This window comes from Coccomyxa subellipsoidea, assembly GCF_000258705.1.
Source record: "Coccomyxa subellipsoidea C-169, whole genome shotgun sequence".
NCBI classification, from domain to species: Eukaryota; Viridiplantae; Chlorophyta; class Trebouxiophyceae; family Coccomyxaceae; genus Coccomyxa; species Coccomyxa subellipsoidea.
Genome location: NW_005178041.1, coordinates 3,671,006 through 3,686,020, shown reverse-complemented (window position 1 = coordinate 3,686,020; position 15,015 = coordinate 3,671,006). Strand labels below are relative to the sequence as shown.

Here is a 15,015-nt window from a genome sequence, read left to right as displayed (position 1 = left end):
ATCAGGTGATCATGCGTATACAATGTCCGCATTCGCTGAGTGTCTTTGACACCAGCAGCATTCTGTCATCAGTGGCTCCCCTTTTCATTCTGCAAGCAGTGTCACCATTGCACATTGTATTTCTCAAGTCTCGCTGCTATTCTCAGCTCCCTGGGGTGCACAGCGCTGCAAAGAAATGCAGTCCAGCAGCAGTTGCCAGCTGCACTGGTTTCATGGCTGGCGGGCATTCCGGCTGGCTCTAGCTAGCAGTATTCAGCGGAGATCTCAATGTTTATAATTGTGATGGCCAAAGCAGCTTTGCCACAATGCCATCAGCCAAACAGCTTGAAGGAGAGCTTTGTGCGCGCCCCATTCCTTCCAAGCACCTGCAAAGCACCCCTAAGATTGGAGAATTACACCTGGCCCCCTATTCCTAAAGCCATGAGTGCCAGAAAGGCAATACACAAAGCCAACGCCCCCTTCAAGAACAGCAACAGCGCATCTTGCTCCACACTGGAATATCACTGGGCTCAGGGGATGCGACTCTGCATCCACCTCAGAAGCCATACCAAGCACAAACGAGACAATTGATGCCATCCCTCACATTGTGCTTTAAATTAGCAAACCTTGTCTTTGCACTGAGCAGCTGTCTTAGCTTCAGCATCTAAAGCCACAGGTGCCTTCTGCTCACAACACCCAGGGGGCACCCCTTGGGCAGCTGACTCTCAGACAGGTTTAGTAATTCTTAACGACTTCAGTCAGCATGAGTCAGCGGTTAGTCACACCTGCGCCTGCTCCTTCTTCTTCTTTGCTTCTTCCTCCTTGGCGGCCGCGGCAGCTTCCGACGCCTTCCGCTGCAGCTCCAGGAATCGCTGCTCTGCGAGTGACGCCTCCGCATCAAGCTCCTTCCTCCGCGCTTCCTCCTCCTGCAGAAGTGCAGCCACAATTCGATCTTAGCAAGCTTGGTCACATGCCTCGAGAAGATGGATGGATTCATGCCAGCGTTCAAATCTTGGATCATCAATGCCTTTGGGTGAGCTGTTTCATGGAACAAAGACAAATTCTGCTTGATCTCACTAGAACATATGTTTCTCTTCCACCAACGTGTGCCCCACTTTTGCAAGGACTCTGTGCCCCAGAACTAGCAGCAAACTGCCATTGCCTTGTCGGACTGGTCCAGACCTCTGCATGTTGCGTCTTTCCACTGCCAGGATGGGTGCCTTGGATACTCGCTGCATAAAGAGGCATGCGTCTGCAGAGGCAGAACAGCGCACCTGCTGCTTGCGAGCAGCTTTTGTTACAAAAATTTTTCCCAGAAAATACAACAACATGCCACTGTACTATCAAAAATGGCAGAACCTTGCCGCATGAAGGTTGCTAACTCTGCAGTGCAAAGCAGAACGCACCTCGGCCTTGCGCGCGGCTTCAATCTGGGCCAGCTCGGCCTGTTTGGCCTTGATGGCCTCCTGTGCCCTGCGAGCATCATCCTCTGCAATCTGCCGCTCCTCCTCAAGCTCTTTCTTCACCTGTAGCAGATCATCACCATGTTCAGCAAAGCGTCGTCCTGTTTTGAAAGAGTCCGCCTGACGAGCCTTCAGCAACTCAAGCGCACAACAGCTCAGGCGAGGCATGGGGGACTCTTCTGACCCAGAAATGTCAAATCCCTGTAACGAGCCATGCAGCACCAGCCGCAACTTCAAAGTAGCAGTGCTCAAGTCTGCATTTGACCCTCGTCACCGATTAGAGTCAGGCTCTTTGTGCAAAGCATGCGACAAGCAGGTGTGTCAGAGCGTAGGATGCCGAGCATAGTGGTGGATAGAACCAGTGCGCTCAGCATCATCTACTGTGACAGGCATGCCTTCAAGCAACACACAACCCCTCCGCTTGCTCAGACCAGGTCGAAAAGACTCTCCCAGCCTCTGCACAATGGGTCGCAGCCTCACTGAAAGCACTTATTTATTCAATTTTTGCCAGCATGCAACTTCTTGACCCTTCTCGCCACAAAACCTGTCCCAACTCTCGACCCCTATAGCCATGCCTTCCCAGACACACTCAAAACTGAACAGAATGTTGAATTCAATCTTAATTACGAGGCACGAATCACACGATGCGACTGTCGAATTCATTGATGATAAAGAGTTCAAGAGACATCACCTGTTCCTCCAGGACCTTGCGCTCGGCCTCCAGCCGAGTCTGCAGCGATTGCTGCACCGCGTCGCTGCCCATGGCTGCTTTGACTCTCTCCTCTATTTGTTCCTTCACCCTCCGAGCAACCTCCTCCTCTATCAGCTGCTCCTCCAACAGCGCCCTCTTCCTGCGGCCATGTCAGCACCGACATGAGCAAGGTCTGGCATATGATCAGCTCATATAAAGGTCTAGTACACTACAGTATCTGACAAAATAACGAAACAGCTGCTTGCGGCTGTGCCTGACAGTAGTGTACTGGTGTCCCTGTCAGGGCAGGGCAGGGCAATCCCATGACAGATGGCTGGCAAAGAGACCCCACAGCTAAGGGGGAGAGGTTACAGAGGAACTTGCCAAAAGCACCATGAACTTGGGCTGATCATGAGAGGCACATCACCATTGCGTCAGGCAGTGGCCTGAAACAGAAGCAGCTGACACGCTGTGCCATATCCACTGTAACTTAATTCACTGTAACTGCAGACGCCCTGCGTGTATGCCCTATGGCCTCTGGCTTTGGGTTTGCCGACCTGTAGTAATAATAATTGGGCATCGCCGCAGATATGGCGTGCCTTGCGCTGCTCTGTTCCAGACCAGCCGAGGCCATCCTCTGCCACAGCACTTGAGTGAGAGGGGTGCTACACAGTTTAGCGCATTTCCCTTCTACCCCTGAATGAATCTTCAGTGGCACCCAATAACACACAACCAAGCCCTAGGCATCCACCAGATGGGAACAGTAACTGTACTTCGCGTGATTATTAGCCCAGGGAATACACCTACAAGAGGGAGGGAGTAATTTAAGAGAAGTAGGTTACTTCCCCTGCTCCTACACTTGCTGGGCGTGTCACCTGAGGCGCTCCTCCTCGTCCTCCTGCTCCACCTCCGAGTTGTGCTCCTCCTCGTCAGACGATGACGCATGGCTTCCGCTGGCTTCCGAGGAAGTTGCGCTGCAGGTGCCCGCGCGCGCGCGCGGCTTCGCTCCCTGGTGCCGCTCCCCTGCCGCAGACCCTGACCTGGAAGGGCTCCTCGTACGCCGCCACTTCCGCTCCTGTGCATTTGATTTCGTCAGGAGTTGTCTTCTTACAGCTTCAGGTCTCTTTTTTACCTGAAGCTGGTCAGATCCATCCTCCTTGGCAGGAGCTGATAAGCTGGGAAAAAGATGACTTATGCACGAGGCCCAAGATCAGCAAACATGTGCTTGTTTGCGACTGTGGCATGTTCCAATGCCACTGCATTTTAGTCAATCTACAGGTTCTCCTGCTGGCTTCAGCAGGGCAAAACTCGTTTACTATAACAAGGAGGGGAAATGTAAGAAGGAAGGGAGATATTCCAGGCGCTCACCGGTGACGCGGCCTGGCGGCGGCGGCCATCGGCCGGGGAGGCGCGCCGGTCCCGGGAGGAATGCAGCGCGCGCGTGGGGGCATCCGCGCTCTTTTCCCGGCGGCCGTCTCGCCGTGGCCGTTCCCGGGAGTCCTCCCGGCGCTTGAGAGTGCGCGAACTGTCCTCCCATCGTCCCCTGCAAACAGTATCATTACTATTACACGCTATTCCCGCCAAAGGCAAGGTACGTCCTGCAGACAAGGTGCATGGAAAGGCTGCCACATATCCTACCCCTTGATGGACTCGCCACATCCAAGCAAGACCCAATAAACCGTGGGCACTCAGTATTTTTACTGCTTGCTAGCCGGGGGCAAACTTACATACTGCAAAAGAGATGAATCATGCATGCCAGTTGTTTGGCCCCTGGGGGTCGCCACAGAGGCTCAAAGCAGAAGGATAAACAGTGACCGAAACAAGTAGCTCACAAGGTAATGCCCAGGCTAGGGTGCACTGTGGCTCTTTGTATCTGACCAGTCAAAGGATCTGGCTTTGTTTGCAGGGATGAAAATCAAATGCTGTGCGTCCAAGCTGCTCTGGACACAATGTGACAAGGCGACACCACTCTGTGCCTGAGAGAACAGAGTAAGAGGCCAAGGCACCTGTCACTGTCCCTGTGGCGGTCTCTGTCCTGGTTCCTCCCTCTTTCTTTCTCCCTTTCCCTTTCTCTTTCCTTCTCCCTTTCTCGCTCCCTCTCTCGGCGGTCCCTCTCCCTTTGTCTTTCTCTGTCCCTGTCCCTGTCCCTTTCGCGGTCCCTGTCACGGGCTGGCGAGCGGCGTGACCTGTCGTCAAGACGTGGCCTGTGCCGCTCCCTGGATGCTGAACGAGACCTGCGCCTGCGCGAGTCATGACAGCCACCATTAGCATTTCAGGTCCCAATCTTCGTGCACCAACCCCATAGCTGCAACCATACCTGCAGTGATGACCTGGTTCTGGTTTTTAAGGACAAGTTCTTTCGGCAAAGGAAATTTTGTGCAGCTGGAATAGTGCACCAAGTGAGGTGCACAAGATCTCCTGAGGCAATCCTTCTCATTGGTGCTGTGCAGGAGGTGTAAGACATAATAGGTCAGACCATACAACCAAATTTCATTAAGGGTATATTTTCTGCTTGTTTCTCGAGGGATCAAGCTCCACACCGAGGTCCCTTCGATGCTGATCTGCGACTCCTGCCTTTCACCCTGTCGTCATCTCTACCTCTTCGACCTCGATCGGGAGACCTTGAGTCTTTCCTCCTCGCCATTGTCCAATCTTCAGACGCTTGAAATGTATCTCGCAGCCATACGATACTTATTAAGTTGACTAGTACCTGTTCCAAATATCAAGTAGTGCTCGTTGCCGTTTGATTTGCTCCGACTAACGCACATATCTCTTCCACGCGATGACTTCACAGTCTAGCCTTCTGCTTGGTGAGCAATTCTAGCCCTCAACATAGATAATCAATATTTACTGATTACTAACGATGACTGCGCTTATGCAGAAACATGCCCGTTTAGGATCCTTGGTTCTGGTACACTAGACATGTAACACATTATTCCTGCTGGTATTCTTTTCAGCCATTTGAGCAGTAACATCATTATGCAAAACCCCATATCCAAGCTGGCAGATTCTAGAAGTGCTGAAAAGCCAGGAAGCTCCAAAACCACATTCTAAGCGGCAAACACCGCTGACAAGGGCAGGCACAAAAACTTTCACCAAATCATCCTCTCTGTTGGTATACATCTCTCCCGGCACACATGCATTGCCATGTACAGCTTGTTTCAGCTGAGGCTTCACAAGCTTGATGCCTGAAACAGCGAGCGGCCCATGTCCAGTGACAACCCCAGTTTCACGAGGCCCGGGCATCCCAAAGTCCCATCTACTTTGTCCTTCATGAGATCTGCGCACTCACCAAGAAACATCATTCATGCACCCCGAGGCATGAGCACTTCCACAAGGGTATCAACATTTGTCGACACAATACAGTGCTGGTAAAGTCAGCCCTGCAGCTGATACTTGACAAGAGGGCCATGTTACTGGACGGTGCCGCACCTGAAGCATCCGATGTCATCATATTCCCATACAAGTGTGGCAGCTCCTTTGACTGCACCACCAAGTGCCTGACTTCTTTCCCGACCTGCCTGTGCAAGTCTTTCGGATCGTACATGGCCATTTCCATCTTGACAGCCCTGCAAGAAGTCCGGGTCAAACACCATCAAAATCCCAGCCCTTGGTACAGAGGGGGCCTTGTGGCACAAACCGCTTGGGAGTGCGCAGTGAACTCAATTCCGCGCCCAGCATCAGGTAAGGACCTCCCGCAGAGCACTCCTCTTGTAAGGACTACAAATGCTATCAGCATGACTATTGCCCACCGACCATGCTGCACAGAAGGGTTGATGCTTGCCATGATGACTTCTGCGCATGCTGCAGCCACTCACCCGTGGATGTCTGTCTTGGCGCCACCGACACAGCCCTCCCCAATCTTGGGCAGCCGAAGCACTCTCACCATCTCAGGAGACAGCAGCAGCTCAACTGGAGCGGCAGAACCTGTCAGCAGCTTGGCAGTGCAGCTGCGCGGCGGGTCTGCAAGCTCATTTGTCAAGGTGACAAAGGCACACATCAGCCCGCCGCCATTCCTCACCCTCTCATGAGCGACGTGCACACCTGTTGCAAGCATGCAGATCACGATGATCCGGATACTGAATGCACTCGACCCAAGCGGCTGTGTGGCGTGGCTTTCAGGCCCAATGAAAGCAGATCAAGATGATACAAATGAACAGCGATGGATGCCACGGATCAACCAATGCCACCATCGACAAGGGCACACTGGACACTGGGTGCTAAAAGTTCAAGGAGATAAGGCAAACGTAGCCCAATGTAAAGTACACGGCACAATGACAGATTGAGTGCTCCAAATTGGAACTGAAGGTGACACACTGACAGGATCGCTATTATAACGTACCTGGCATGCTGGGCTTGGGAGTCCCTGAATCCGCACCACATAACGCAAGGGTGATAAGCAATCTCTATGTGGTGCAAAATGTTAGAAATTTGCTTGGTTTATTGGAGTGCAAACGTATTCCAGTTCAAAGTCGAGCCTAATGTTTTGCTTGAGAAGATCTTCATATAGACGTAGCTGCGGCTTGTAAAATGCACCAGTCTCATACGTCGTTTACTTCAGATAAGTTTCAAAAAAAGTTCGATGCGAATACTAACAGGTTTTATAGGTTGATTAATCAAGCAAACCGCCCTACTCTGGTTTTCGTGCACAATCAAGGCTCCCACCTTCTTGGAGAGCTGCCGCTCAGGTCTATGCGCCTCTTGTTACAGTGTGTATTGTCAATCCAAGACTGCATGAGTTCCGATTCTCTTCTGGCACACGTTGATCTAGGACGTGTGGACCTTGAACCTTGGAAGCTTCCAGAAGATGTGTCAAAATCCACTAGGATTACATGACTGTTACTACAAAATCCATCTCCCAATCTAAATTTAGCTCCGTACGTCCTGGCGCAACTGTTGCATCTTAGATACCGACATAAGTACTGTTGTAAGTTCTACTCATTGTTCACAGTGCGAGCAACCGTCGCTGCAGGTGAAAAAGACGCTTCACCCGACCGGCATCTAGGAGATGTTGACCAAGAGGCGAAATTTCGCCTCGTGCATTCTGATACTTGCTAGCAAGCTTTTTGATCACCGAGGCTCGTATTAAATATTTCGGCATAGTAAACCGCCTCCGAAAACCGCACATGCTTATTGGAGGCACGAAATAAAGATCCTTCAGAGTTCTTGCAGAGGCACGCAGAGGGATAAGCTGCCAATGTTCGAAATTTAGAAGCAGGCCTTCTGAATTTTTTCCGATGGCGGGGTTCGCCTGGTTCCTGATCGTGGTGACGGTCGTGATCGCCGCTCTGGCGGTACTCACGGCGCTGTACCTGCTGGTGCACTACATGCATCCGGAGGACAAGAATCAAGCCTGGTTCCCAAAGATAGTCGTCATCGTGGGCATCACGCTCGCCATCTGGACAGTGCTCCTCTTCCCGCTGGACGCCGGTGAGCCCACCAGCCACTATTGAAATCAACAGCTTGAAAGACAGTCCTCCTCTGCAGCGGTTCAAGGTCAGATCTTGCATGCTTGCCAGGCATCTGGTCCTCTACCTGAGACTGTGCAGACTGTGGAGCATGTCTGCTGCACTGTGATACCACTGACAAGCTGCATTTGCCAGCGGATTGTCAGCTAGAGGCCTGCAATCCCCGCCAGCCTTGAATGACCGTCACCTATTGACTTGGCAAGCAGTGCTATTTCCTGTTCAGCGGAGTCCATGGCATTTCCCTTGTTCATTTGCACCGTATTCCACATGCTCTTGGGCTGTGCCAGACACGCATGCACCTCGCCTACAAGTCTGCCTCATGCCAAATGACCTCGCAGCCAGAATTCGATTCCTTCTTTGCACCGAGGCAGCCCTGTCTGCGTCTTCCGCAGCACTTCCTCTTCCTTCGTGTCTACATCTGTGTGTTTCTTTGAGTGTCTTGATTTTGAATCTGATTTCTATTGCGTGCAGCAAACCGCAAGGCGTGCAGCCCGGACGTGCCAGTGTCCTATTGCACGCTGACAATTCCAACGCGGCAGCTATGGCTGGCATGCTTCATCGCGAATGCTGTGCTCACTTTCATCGTCATCCCCTTCGCCATGTTCTACTATGAAGCCGACAGCGAATCGTGCGTCCAACCTAATCCTGCAAGCTTTTTTACCATTGTTGGCATTGACTCTGTGCTGCTGTGGCGTGCGCTGTTGCTCCAAAGTTTGCTCAAGAATTGGATCTGTTGTCAACTGAGGAGGACTGATGGTGGCTGTGATTTGCAGTGCCTTTCTCTTGCTTCTGTAGTCAATCAACACGCATGCACCTTGTGTGCTTTATGCAATCGCCAAAGCATGCTGAGGCAAGCACTCATGACTGTTTCCGGGTCTGCAGCAACCCACCTATGGGCTCATGCCTCTCGGCTTTCTGTTGGCATGCAGCTCCCACATGTGACGCGGCGCCGATACCTGAAGACAAAGATAGGTGCATTAATAGTTTGAGCTTAGTTTGAGTTTTGAGCGCTGCCAATTCTTCTGTATAGGACGGCTGGGCAGCGTTGGATGCATGCGCTGCTGTGGGAGGCAGCCACGGTTGTCACCTTTGGCCTCATCCTCGGCATCTGCTACGGTGCGCTCCAATTTTAATTTCAGCGTATCAATATCTGCATCCCCGCCCCCATGCACCCGTGCTGCAGCTAGGATTTTAGCATTTGCTGTGTTGGTGACTACTGTGGTGATTCATGGCATGCAAATCAGTGCAGACATTTTTCCGCTGCGGCTCTAGTGTAGAGAGCACAGCTTGGCAGGGCTGCAGACTCAGAGGTGAAGGCAAGATTGGTACCTGCTGCACACACTAAGCACCTCCCACATATAACCCAAAGCTTGGCTTCTTGACAGGAACCGCCTGTTCCTTCCAGAGTTCAGTGGTTAACTTGTTTTTATTGGTAGTAGTGTTCCTATTATCGCATGCTTTTTCAGCCCTCAGGGCTTGGTGCGTCGCAGCAACCTCTCAATGATTCCTCTCCAACCTTCCCTGTCTTGGCAGGTTTTTTAGCAAAGCAATGAACCACATGGTTCATTTATAATAATATACATGATATACAAAACTGTATACATGATATACAATGATGCATACTGAGCGTGAGAGAAGGTTGGAAGGCTGTCATAGAAACGCTGCTGCGACGCATATGGATTAAAAAGGCGTACAATAATAATAATAATAATAATAATAATAATAATAATAATAATAATAATAATAATAATAATAATAATAATAATAATAATAATAATAATAATAATAATAATAATAATAATAATAATAATAATAATAATAATAATACTGAGCGTGGAGACTTCTGCCCTGCAGCGCTGGTGGGCTTTGTGGAGTATCCAGTCGCGCCGCTCATCAGCGGCCTATCACCGGTGCAAGCACTGCATGCCAACTCCACGCTGGTCGACACCTGCGCGGTCCCGGGCACCGGGCCCGGGAATGCCCTCTACTCTGGCCGCCTGGTGAGTCACCAACATGTAACAGCATGTCATGCTTAGTCATACCCTGTTGTTGCTGCGCTCCAGCTCTTTGATTCAACAGCAGCTGGCTGTTCGCCAGTGGATAAAAACAGATTATGACGGAGAATGGCGCAAAGTTCTTTTGGACAGCTCAGAGGACAGCCCCTTGCTCTGTGTGTTTCTGGAGCAACTCAGTGTGCATCCTTGCTGAGTCCCAATTTTAAATGTAAATTTGAGGGCAGTGTGTGTAAACCGACGCAGTGTGATGCAATCAACGGCAATGCGGGGACGCAGATTTGGAAGCTGCGCTGCAGCTTCCCCATCTACATCATCGCCATGTCAGCGACGGCAGGTGCGGTGACATCACCACCCCTCTCATTGGATGACAGCATGAGTTGGCAGGATGCGTATACGTGGGATGATGCTGCGCGCTTCCTGCAATCTTCTTCCTTGTTCTTGAACACCCATCCTCAGGCCTACTGGGGTGATCAAGCACTGGGAAGGACATTGCTGTGAGCCCGCATCTCTGCCCCCCGTAAATTCATCTCTTGGCTGCGCAACATCACAATGCAGATGCCCCCCTATATAGCACTATTGTCTGCATTCAGGCATCACATTCTTCAAATCCCCTGGCATGATTATCTCTTTTCTTGGGTCAACCCAGGCTTTCATTTGGGTTTCAATCAGTCCCATTACCATTACAGGCAACCCATGCTGGGCAGAAGTACAAGCTTTTGCTGCACAAAGCATGGGAATCGACTTTGCTGGATCACCTTACAAGGGCAATGCCGCACGAGTGGCAAATCCTTTTTTCCAGAGTGGCCTGATCACTCTCTATCCAAGACAGTGTTGTCAGGCTGCTCAGCAAGGGGATGCGCCAATGCAGCATAGTCCCTGTGAAGCGGTCTGGGAGTTGCAAAACAATTTCTCAATCGCACATCCAAAGTAGCAAGTGTTCCTATTTTGGAAAACCTTTCCGGTGGGGTTTACGATTAAGTGATAGACAGACGGTGTTTTGCCCTTTCTGACCGGCCAATCACAGCACAGCAAGAAAGGGCATTCGCGAGGTCCGTCTACTGGTCTATCTGTGGGACAATCTCCCGGCTCTGCATGCTCGAGAGACCTTCTCTCACATTCCCTTGCTGTATTTATCTTTCTAGCTGCATGCAGGTCTATTTCATGAAGACCCGCACAAGACTCACTGTGTACCCTTGCATTCACTCCCCGCTATTATCGATTACTACTGTATCCACTGTATATCAAACGTTGAGGAGCGAGGAAGTCTCTTTGCAAGAAATTTTCACATGCCTATGAGACAAATGCCACATCCTAGGTGAATGCGGGTCACAGAAATTGCAGCTCAGTAAATTTGGTGTCTGTGTACGCAGGCTGGCTGCTTTTCATGGTGTTTGCTGGCGTGGGATTCGTGGCTCTGCCCCTGGATTTGATAAGGGACTTCATCGGTCGCCCCAAGGCAACCATCACCCACTCCGAGTACATCAAACGCGCTAAGGCGCTCGGAGTCAGAGCAAAGGCTGTCAAGGTAGATACAGTACCCCCCCTTACTTGCAGAAGAGGCTGGGATCGGCATGCTGCTGCTAATCAGCTGCTGGGTTGCTGGCCACAAATGAGCCATGGTAGGCCTGGGGCGTCAGCCAAATTGGCCAGAGTTATGCTTTTGAGTGCACCAAAATACCCGGGTTTCGCATGCGAGTTTTGCCCGTGCACTGTTCTGAGACCCTGAGATCAACGAACTCTTCCGAAGGAACATGTTGGTCGGCCACAGCAGTGGAGTGCAGTCGAATTTGCACAGAGCATGATTCATCTTGCATGCATTAGCAGCACTGTGTCACAGCACTTCAGCTGCGCGCAGCAGTTGGTTTGCAAGGAGTGCCGCACTGCTTGGTGTCACTCGGTGGGATTACGTTGCTTCCAGCCAACTTGGGGCCGATCTAAAAAGTGAAATGCAGTCCTTGACAGCACTGTCACAGCGCTATCTCATCCTTCAGGAAATTGTGGATACCTTGAAGAAGGAGGAGAGGGCGGACGGTCGTGGCCGAAAATGGCGCGGTGCCTTCCGGCGCATCCAGCAGCAGCTGATCGACTTGGAGGCAGACTCCAAAGCCCTTGAGCTGGTCTTTCCCCAGGTGTGCACCACCTTTCATTACACGCTTCCTGCCAGAAGCAAGGTGCGTCTGCAGACAAGCTGCAGTACAGGCTGCCAAAATCCTACCCCTTGTTGGACTCGCCAGATCCAAGCAAGACCCAATCAACCGTGGGCACGGTGCTCAGTACTTATACCACCCCCCGCCAGCCGGCACCACCTTTAGGTCGGGAATAATAATGCCGCTAGGCAGGCTGGAAGATCACCTTCAGACTTTCATCGTGGAGGAGACTCGAGAGCATGTCTCTGAATCAATGGGTGGGAAAGGATCTTGTCCCGAATTACTGGGGTCAGGCCAGCAGTACAATGGATATTTAGAGCTATGGGGTGGTTGTGGTTGCGAATATTGGATGGTGTCTGTTCACCCGGAAGAGATGATGAATAGGTGGTTGTAGTCTCTGGTACCTTGACAGGACGTTTCTGCTGAGGCCTGATACTGGGCACACAGGAGATTGTCTCTGTGGCTAGGTTTGCTTAAAGCAAGCCCAGCCAGTCAAGGCAATCCTCAGTGTCTCTCGGGGCGGGCCTCAATGCAAACCTATGCTGGGTTCCCGTCAGCCAGATTTGTTGTAAAGAATATTGCCACACAATTCCACAGCCATTGCTTTTTCTTTCCGAGGGGGCTTTCAACTTGATCATTTGATAGAGCCAAATCATTTACAGGTCACCAGTCTTACTCCCATGCCTCTGCAGGCTGAGGACCCTGGCAATGTATGAGAACGATGTGACATGGTTATCCAATCTAGGTAGTGGGTGCATACTCAAATCCAATAAGAGCTTGTTGAGGCCTGCCGATGGGAACACACAGGACAACAGCATGGCGTCCCTAGGTTTGGACCATGCAAACCTCAGTGTCATCTTGTTCTGCACTTTGCTGATATTCTGCCAAAATAGAGGGCTAGCAGCCCTTCAATACCCCCGCTTATTGCCCCTAAAGGCCGAAGCATCCTGCAAAGTGTAGATCAATTGACAAAATATTGCAGAAGAGGCCAACAGCCCTTTGATCCCCTTGTTTATTTCCCCATGCAGGCCGACGACCCTGGCTACGCATGGGCGGTCACAGTGATGGGCTTTTATCTGCAAGCTTTTGGGGGATTAATCGGGGCGGTGCTATCAGTTGCATGGCTGGTGCATGTGGTGCTCTATATGTTCGTGTACCCTCCAATATCCCCCTTCCTGAATTCTTTCTTCATCACCCTGGACGGCGCGTTTCCCCTGTTCGGCACCGTCGCCTTCGCGCTCTTCTGCTTCTACCTCATAGGTGGGCGCTTTGTGACACATGATTAGTCATTATACTGTTCCAATAATTGATTTATGGTAGAAATGAATAATTGTCTTCAGCCATCTGGAGGAAAAGATGGCACACTTAGTGATCGTGACTAATATGTAACATCTCCTGCGCAGCCATCATCATAGGGGGCTGTGATTGACCCTGCCTACGGTGCCCCTGAATTCAAAAATATCACCCCTTCCTCATCTCAGACACAACTGTCGGTCACTGGTCATCCTTACTAATACGATGACTGATAAATTATGTGATGTTCTCTGCGCAGCGATCACCATAAAGGGCTGCACAAAAGTAGGACTTCTCCTCCTGGTCTTCACAGTTCGGCCCATGAGAGCGGGAGCCACTCTCATGAACGACATGCTATTCAATGTGGCGCTGGTTCTGCTGGCAACAAATGCGGCGATCCAATTCTGCGCGCAAGCTTTTGCGCTGTACGCGAACCAAATGGCCATCCATGAGATCTGGGGCGACCAGGTGAGTCACCTTCGTCATTGTTGTGTGACTTTAGTAATCCTGGTAGGGGAGTTCATATGTCAGCACCCGTGGTGAAGAGCATCGTAACAAGAGCATGCAGAGGTGGTGTTTGGCGTGGAGATTTGGTGTGGTGGTTGTGGAAATGTTGCCATGTGGATGTGTGTGATCCTGCTCTTTGATTGTGGCGCTTATTAAGGCTCAAATCAGCAAGAGCAGGCATTTGCAGCCCGGGGAAATAAGCAGGCTGGCTTAAGCCCTATTGTGCAATCTAGCACACAATGTTATCTGGCAATCTTCTTGCCTGGGCACATCTGCACAGGCAATGGCGACTGCTAGGAACATTGCTAGGTGGAATGGGCATTGATGTCCTAACATTTGGACCCTGTTTTCCAGACGTTACTGCACAAGCCACAGTTTCAAAAACGCAAAATTTTGAGGAATCTCGTCAAAAATATAGGGGTAGGGGTAAGCTGGGAGCTCCTAGTTTTCCAGCAGTCTAGCAGTCCAAGGCACCCACTTTTGCTGCTGCTGGCGTTCTGTCACATGGTTGTGTTTGCCTGTGGCCTGCTTGCAGTCTGGCCGAGACCATGTTTGATACACGGTGACGGTACAACAGGGCCCCTTTCATGCACGGCAAGGTGTTGGCAGCACAAGTTCACATTGTTGCCATGAAATGCGTGCATGCTTTCGGCGCAGATCCTGCACCTGATGGGCATCAAGTACCTGTACCAGCTGAACGTCTTCGTCTACTGTATGTTCTTCTTCATCGCAGCCACCATACTTGTGCTGATGATCCGGGGGCCTGCCAAATGGAAACGCGTCAGCCAGGAAGAGCGCTACGCAGCAGCCTACGCCGGCTGATGTCACTCTTTCTGCATCGGCTAGTGTGAACATCGGTATTTAGGAAGATGAAAAGTACCAAGATTACATACCCTTTGTAGACTGATTTTACGCTGGCATATCGAAGCAGTCATGAAGGTTCCTGTGCAAACATGGTACCGTATAAATTATTGCATGCATTATCTGAACACACAGCTGTGCAATAGAGAGGAGGTGCACAAAGTAATGCACTAGTTATTGCTGCTGCCCGAGAAGGCAAGAATTTCTGTTTAGTTCTGAGCAAGCCAGAAAAGTATCAATACCATAGGCTATCTGCAGTAGCAACTGTAGAGCGTTGTAGTTAGTGCACCTAGATCTGCGCCAATGGAGCAATTGAGTGGGAGGTTTGCTCCCTGACATCCGCTGTGCTTCTAGACAATGGCATCTGCATGTGACTGACACTCTCATTTGTGGGTCGAGCATGTGCTCCTGCTGCGTCTACTGCTGCGTCTACACTTCACAAATGGTTTAACTTAGCATGACTAATAAGATAAATGCTCCTGTTGCTCCTACACTTCGTGAAAGGTTGGCCCTGGCATGACCAGTAAAGCAAATGCTTCTGCTGCTTCTACACATTACCAATGGTTGGCCTCGGCATAACCAACAAAGTAA

General features: G+C 50.9%; 2 protein-coding genes across 2 annotated transcripts; one reads left to right on the top strand and one right to left on the bottom strand.

Annotated features, from left to right (window-relative positions):
* Positions 1–311: 311 nt before the first annotated feature.
* COCSUDRAFT_46301 (hypothetical protein) lies at positions 312–6,884 on the bottom strand (the record flags this gene model as incomplete). The annotated part of the gene is made up of 9 exons (XM_005651462.1): positions 6,799–6,884; positions 6,476–6,499; positions 5,952–6,177; positions 3,502–3,676; positions 3,009–3,208; positions 2,134–2,293; positions 1,386–1,505; positions 765–905; positions 312–365 (listed from the first exon to the last, which is right to left on the bottom strand). Exons 2-9 carry the CDS (start codon positions 6,480–6,482, stop codon positions 312–314), a joined length of 1,083 nt encoding a protein of 360 aa, XP_005651519.1. The 5' UTR covers positions 6,483–6,499; positions 6,799–6,884.
* Positions 6,885–7,370: 486 nt separating this feature from the next.
* COCSUDRAFT_12091 (hypothetical protein) lies at positions 7,371–14,385 on the top strand (the record flags this gene model as incomplete). Its single annotated transcript, XM_005651461.1, has 10 exons — positions 7,371–7,563; positions 8,073–8,229; positions 8,632–8,717; positions 9,456–9,556; positions 9,836–9,950; positions 10,987–11,141; positions 11,608–11,745; positions 12,792–13,023; positions 13,316–13,524; positions 14,221–14,385. 10 exons carry the CDS (start codon positions 7,371–7,373, stop codon positions 14,383–14,385), a joined length of 1,551 nt encoding a protein of 516 aa, XP_005651518.1.
* Between the last annotated feature and the right edge of the window lie 630 nt (positions 14,386–15,015).